General features: G+C 39.2%; 1 protein-coding gene across 1 annotated transcript in view; it reads left to right on the top strand.

The window, feature by feature from the left end:
• Positions 1-6,957, top strand: part of UBTD2 (ubiquitin domain containing 2) — a 44,937-nt gene extending 37,980 nt beyond the window's left edge. The window contains exon 2 of the mRNA XM_019506423.1: positions 5,695-6,957. Within this exon, the coding sequence (XP_019361968.1) occupies positions 5,695-6,092 (398 nt within the window). The 3' untranslated portion in view covers positions 6,093-6,957. The remainder of the gene's footprint in view (positions 1-5,694) is intronic.
• The last annotated feature ends 334 nt before the right edge of the window (positions 6,958-7,291 follow it).

Genomic DNA, 7,291 nt, shown 5'->3' with positions numbered 1-7,291 from the left:
AATCCCTTCTGTAGTCTAACTCAAAGTGTCATGGTACTTATGGACACTTCAATCAGAGCTTCACATGGTGACAGATTCATTTCTGATGGCAAAATCTACACCATGCTCTCTCCTTACTCCTTCAGGTTTACCATACTAGTACATGATGTAGTCTTCTCCTTTATGAAGCCTGTATCTGAGAGCCAAGTTTCCGAAGGACTGCAATATCAATTCTGAAACATGCAAGCTCATTACTCAACACAGCTGTTTTCCTCAGATCTGAATCAAGATCAAAGTCATATCTGGGGTCAATATATTACAGCAAGCAATTCTGTTCATAAAATCAGTTGAGCCAGGTTGTCAGTAGTGAGGCAAAGCTTGTTTTAGCCATCTTTTCTAGGGTTACCTTCATGCGAGGCAAACAGGCCATCCCTAAACAGAGTTGCTTGGAAATCTTGGTAGCTGCCTCAGGGCCTTTATGCCTCTCTCAGATCCCTGTGACTATCTTGCCAAGGCCTTCAGTGCATATGCCTAAGCAGAGTTTTGAAGGAGCAGAGGCTGCCATAGACCTGTCTTCCCTTCGTTAGACCACTGAGCCAAAATTCAAAAGCCAGAATGAGTCTAGACATTCAGTGACACAGAGATTGTAGCTTCTGCCAGAAAGCAACTTGAATAGAGCTGCTAACTGCCTGTCACTTCAGCGTGAGCGCCTTTTTTGTCAGGGTGAAGTCCCTTAGCCTTTCTTCAACCAAGAAGTGTCCACAGGGCAGCAGAGGATGTAGTTTAATGTCATGCTCAGGGCATCCTGCTTACAGTGGTGGTAATTTATAGTTTCTTGAGGAAGTGATATAATTATACCTGGCCACCTTTCGAAGTGCTCTTATGTAGCATCAGCCTCCCCTTTCTTCCCATTGTTGCCATTTATTCTGCCTTCCCAGCCTCTTAAGTATTTGGCTGTGTACACTGTACTTAGCTTACCAGACAGTCCAGAAGCCTATTAAAGCTGAAATGCTGGTTCACATCTGGATGCTAGTAACTGCTTTAAATAGTGTTCTCTCCTTCTTTCCCCTCTCCTGAAATGTGATATCTTTACAACAGTAATTTTACCAAACTAAAAGGAGAATTCAGATTTATAAGGTAACATTCTAGGTAGATATTGTGATTCCTGGATTTATGTACTGTTTCTTTGCCATTTTTGCTGGAATATCATAGTCCTCCCAGGAAGAGTCTGAAATTAGACCTTCATGTGGTTACCTGTTCTCTCTGTGTCTTCCCAGGTATATTGTTTGGTCTGTTTAAATGAGTCTGGAAGCCTATTGGACAGGAAGCATCTCCCTCTGAATTACAGCTTTGAGCACACTGTCAGCATTCAATAAATAACATTAATAATAGAAGAAGCAGAGGATGGAGCCATCTTAACTTTGAAGTTTGTTTGTGCTGCTGTATGTCACAAGTTTGAGAGTCCATGTCCTTAACATATCCACATGGGATCCCGTTAACTAGTTTGTTAGGCTCCTTGTTGCCCAGGTGATAGAGGAAGCTATAAAGTGAATTTTCTTCTTTTCATCATATTTGTTAAGATCTTACATTTCTATTAATGACACTTCTTACTGGATAACTTTGACCTAAACATAAGCTTGGGTGTCACGCAGAAAAGATCAAAACAGAAGGTTTTCAACTGTTACTGCAAAAACAAAAGTTTTGAGTAGTTGTAGATTATTCACAGCTTTCACGAAAACAGTGCCATATGATGGACAAAAATATGTACAGTATAATAATGAAATTATATAGTTAAAACACTCCTCTTTGCAATATGTATAATACTGCTGCAGGTGTCTGAATACAGAACATTCATCCACTAGTGAGACAGGCTAGTGAATACTTGACAAACATTGTTTCAACTAATATGAATTTCACTGCATTTCTATAAATCACTCTGAGTTTGCCTGGTTCTAATTGTGAATTCAGCCTACATCACTTTTAAAGTTATCAATATGTGACACTCACTGCAGGCCTCTAGTATATAAGCAGTTCTATGCAGGACCCTGAAATAAGTTGCCTGCAAGTCTGCTGCCCTGCACTTTCGTAGCTAAAATGTAAACCTTTGCCTTAGTTAAAGATCCTGGGTTTCTTAATCTAGAGACTGCAGAAGATTCATAAACCTCTATGAATTACCAGCTACAAGGGACTAGAGCAAGATGTTGGTTGAGTTATATTTTCATAGTTCTGTTCTTCTCTGAAGTGGCTACTAGGTCTTTAAGAAAGGGACCCCTCTCTTTCTTTGATCTACATAATGTCAGGCACTTTTTTTGGAACTCATCCAGTGAAGAATCATGTTAGATGTGTAACACTGTCTCCCAGGTAACATAAACCTCTCTCCATTGGCAACCAGCTCTATATCAGGATACTCTCATTTTACTTGTTCTACCTACCTATTGGTGCAATTTGTTCCATACCTTTGTTGAATTCTCCTGTCCTGAGGCCATGTACAAATGGTTTGAAGATGATCAAAAGTCTTAAAAATATTTTTCAGTAGGGAAGGAAGAATGGACATTACCAATGCAAGGTTCAGAATCATTATTTATAGCACAAGTCTTTCCTAGTCTCCTGTTAGGCTGTGTAGTTTTCAATGGCAAGAGAGTAACTTTAGATTACCCCAATCCCAAATCTTTAAACAATGGAATGCACATACCAAGAAAAGTGTTCCAACTTAGCTGCTGTTTTTTCAGTTTGCTTATCTGATTATGATTAAGCAGGCTGGTGTTTATAGCATAGGCCTTGACCTTGGTGTTTGTTCAAACAGGTAAGGATATGGAAGATGAAGAAATCTCTTAGTAAGCCTGTCTTAACTAATATTATTAATATTAGTTAATATTAAAACATAATATTTTTGTGTTAACCTTTTGATGGCTTGGCTCTGCCACAGCCCAAAAAATAGCTTTCTTATAAAGCAAATGCATTTAAAATTTATATTTCAATAGATGCTATATTGTTTAGATATCTTGGGACTAGAACATAGAAAGTACCATACTGGGTCAGACCAATGGTCCATCTAGCCCTCTATCATGTCTCCAACAATGGTAGGAGTGGATGCTTTAGATCAGTGGTTCTCAACCTTTTTCAAACTCAAGGCACCCCTCAGAAAATCCCAGCTCCTAGTTTTCACTCACTCTTTGACTACAGAAAAGATAAGACAGCAAGTCTTCTGTCGCAGAAACCCAGAAAGACCCCACAACAGGTTAGACTTTTTTTTTTTTTTTTAAACACTATAGATTCCTATTTTAAACCTCTGGGTTTATCTTGTGAATCATGTTTTTGCACCTAACATTACAAACATTGTGTGGCATCCATGGCACTCTTGAAAGGATCTTGGGTATTCTCAACCAAGGTGCCACAAAGCCCCGGTTGAGAATCATTGCTTTAGGGGGCGAGCGCTAAACTAGGTATATCAAGAGTAATCTCTCGCCAATATGTATTCCCATCCTGTTGGTTTTGTTCAGCCAAGCACTCAAACCAGAAATTAAATTTGCAGCATTGGATTCACATTGGCTATATGAATTAGGTGTTAAATGTAAACAGTTATACCATAAAAATGCTTTGAGATGAGGAACTCCAGAAATCTTCTCCTGTCATATTCCAAGTTCCTGGTGAGCTATAGATAGAGTATTAATTAGTCAAGGTTGGTTTAGTGTGAAATTCATAAGAAGCACAAACTGATATGGATGGTGCAGCCTTTGATCTTCCTCCTTTCATGTAGTGGAACTGTCCTCTATACAGCTCTCAGAAAAGGACTTTATATTAAATGTGAGCAGGCAAGGTTGGGACAAACATTCACCTGGGTGTTTGTTCTCAGTGATGTTTCATATAACTAAAATACTCCGTTTTCACTGTTGTTCCTACCAAGTTTTGAATCTACTGTAACAGGGTTTGCTTTCTTTGAAAGGCTTATTTTGCTGCAAAGCTTATTCTTCTGGATTATTTAGGGAACCCACAGTGAAACAAATTCAGTGCAAGTCGGAAAAATGGATAAGAGATTCCTGAAACACGGCTGCTCCTGAGGCAGTTGTATTTTAACCAAACAATTTCTGTATGTTTAATTTATGTAGGTGAGGAAGGAGATAAAAAAGAGTCTTTAAAAATTGATTTTTTTTAAAAGGAAACATGTACACTTCTGTTTCAAAGAAAGTAGCTTTGTGGCATCAGATGCAACTGTCAGAATGAAATAAGCTATATGGTATGTCCCCAAGTTATAATTTCATATTGCAGTAATTTTTGCTGATCAAACAGCAAAGTTTAAGGCAACTTGCTGTCAGCATGAAAAAAAGCCTCCAACCAGAAAAGGCCTTAATTTCTAATGAGGAACAGTTGGGGTAGTGTGTGCAGAACTGCAGAGTCAAAGCATTTTTTAAATATTCTGTAGCTCAAGGACTTGGCTCATCTTCAAACATTTGTAACTACAAAAGGATGGATAATCTTGCAAGTGAATGTGCCCCATCTAGGGGCAAGAATGTGAAAATTCATTAAAACAGGTAAATCCAAGACAAAGTAGCAGCATTTCCTTGGCATGCAAATGCATCCTTTCTACCTCCACTGAGAAGTGATTTCTATTCCAGTTTATGGAATCAAAGACTGTCATTTCTTCCAAATTTCATTTTCCTGATTAATGGTATGAATGTGGTTTGTGACATAAGTAGCCAGGCTTGAATTTTAGGCTGTAAGTTACTTAAATCTTAAACTGCAGTACTAAAGATAAAGTGCTGCTGCTGTTTTCTCAGTGCAATCCTTGGGACTTCTGTGGTGAGAATTATTTTGTAGTGTTTACAAGCTGTGACTCCTATTGAAAGTTTTGTAAAACTCCTGAGTCTTCATCTGATCATTATCTGAAACATGAGTAATGACAAAGCTCCTCTATCTGAGGCTAAAAAATGGATAACTTTACATTCACTGCTAAGTGTTTTTGTCGTTACGGTGGACCAGAATGTGGTATAAATGAGATTCAAACGTGAAGTTTGAGATATATGGTAGCATACTATAGATTCAAAACTTTTTCTGATTTTTAATTGTATCTGTAAACTCCTGTTTACCTTTCGTACCTTTATGTGATGATAACTCAGCTCTCTTCTACATGGATTGGCAGAACTGTCTAAATGGGTGATTAAGTCTCCCATTAGCAGTGAGAATCTTTTGAGCTAACTTCAGCATTTTTGCTGGGTGGGGGGCCTCTGCAACAAGTTTTCTTTTCCCTTTTCTCTGTGCCTTTTTTCCTGGCTCACCCACAACCTGATGTAACTGGCTCAGGTTTGTAATTTATCAAACTCACAAAATGCCCCAAATACTTTGGGATGAGTTAGTGAGCTGAATCTGTGAGTTGCATTTCAATTTAAGGGACTCGTTTTGTATGAAGTGTATGAGAGAATAACATCTCTCTAAGTTCTTACACCACCACTGAAGTAATTAAGCTTACTTCTTTTTTCTTTCAGTTTTTACCAACTTTCCCTGATGAAAAAGGAAGAAACATAGTTTCTTTGTTGTGTTTTTTTTAAACAAACCCCAAGCTTTTTATATAACTTTATATCCCGCAAATCAAGGGGCTGCTGAGCCTACATGGCATTAAGCCGTGCCTTTACATGAACACAAGAGTTTCAGAGGTTTCTGGTGGTTTGGTTTTAAATATAATAGGCATTTATACTAGTGTTTTTCCTCTTTCTCCCAAAGGTGCTCTTACAGAGTGCTATGATGAACTGGGCAACAGATACCAACTTCCAGTCTACTGCCTGGCCCCACCCATCAACATGATAGAGGAGAAAGGAGACCTAGAGACTCTAGATATTCCTGATCCACCACCCAACTCTGGGCATGAATGCCAGCTTCGCTTACGTCTTTCCACAGGCAAAGACCTCAAACTTATGGTCCGCAGTATGGACACGGTGTATCACATGAAGAGGCGGCTACATACAGCGGAGGGAGTGGAGCCCAGCAGCCAGCGCTGGTTCTTTTCAGGCAGGCCGCTTGCAGACAAAATGAAACTGGAGGAGCTGAAAATACCGAAGGACTACGTGGTGCAAGTCATTGTGAGCCAGCCCTTAGCAAACCCAGCCCCAGTGGAAAACTGATCCTTCTTGTTTGTTGATTCTTCTTTCCTTCTTCTCTGTCACGTGGGATTATTTTCACTGCTCTCATTTTTGGGTTTTTTTCCTACTAAAGGATTGGTTCTAAGAAAAGACCAGCAAAAAGAATTCCATCTGTGATGGAGCTTTGCAAAAACAAACACACACAAAAAATAGTAACTGTCCCTTGGGATTTGCCTGATCTACCCTCACAAGAAATGCAGAGCAGGAGCAATGAAGGAGATGTAGGGTATATGGGTGGGGAAGGGATTTGTCACTTAATAAAAATGTAGTGACACTTGGAACTGTAGGCAGTGTGCTGATGCAGGGAGAGAGCACTTTTATTAGAATAAAAATAAACCAAATGGTTGTATTTCAGGAAATCAGCACCACTTACAGTTCATTCAAGAAGCATAGCTGTTCATGGTAGTTCCAGCCTGCTAGCTATTTATGATGATTCTGTTTTGGCTTAACTCGTGCTTTGTCAGATTACTCCTGGGGTATAGTGAAACTTGTCCAGAAAGAGTTGGACAGAGGGATGGATCTTTTTGTTGCTTCCTAATTCTGTGTTCCACCCTGAATGTGGCTCCTCTTAATGTTCAGACCAACAAATTTTAGTACATTCCAAGATGTTGACACACAGTCCCGTGCCATTGCTGGCTTCAGTGTGTTGGTAATGCTGCCTTCTGAAGCACTGGGCAATAATTTAGTAAATGTACACTTTAAAAAACCATTAATGTCCTGTACTGTACTGTACTGTACTGTAAACTTACCTGCTATTAGGGTAACTTGTCCTACAGTTTCAGGCTGACTGGCATCTGAATACATGCCTACCCAATTACTGCATACATTTCAAGCTTGTAAAACAAACTTCACAAAAGGCGAGCTGATCACAAAAGATGCACTGACCTGGGATTAAGAAACAGAAGAATGACCTTTATCAGCAGACACTAGTATGCAGGCTGTAATAGTCTAATCTCAGTTATACCCAAACATGACTGATTGCTGTTTTCTCCTTGCTAAAATCTCAGATGGCACACACTGTGGAAAATGGTAGGAAAGAAAATATAAAGCACACTAAGTTTTAGTTATTCATTTGACTGCTTGTAGAAATAGTAGTTGTTCTCAAGGTCTGTTTTGGACTTGCTGACTTTATAGTCAATAAAATTGGAAATATCCTCACTGCATTGGCAGCTCAGGACATA

Source organism: Gavialis gangeticus, unplaced genomic scaffold, assembly GCF_001723915.1.
Source record: "Gavialis gangeticus isolate Ggan-Ray unplaced genomic scaffold, GavGan_comp1, whole genome shotgun sequence".
Classification (NCBI taxonomy): domain Eukaryota; kingdom Metazoa; phylum Chordata; order Crocodylia; family Gavialidae; genus Gavialis; species Gavialis gangeticus.
The sequence above is the reverse complement of the archived record's forward strand: the minus strand, read 5'-3'. Positions and strand labels throughout refer to the sequence as shown.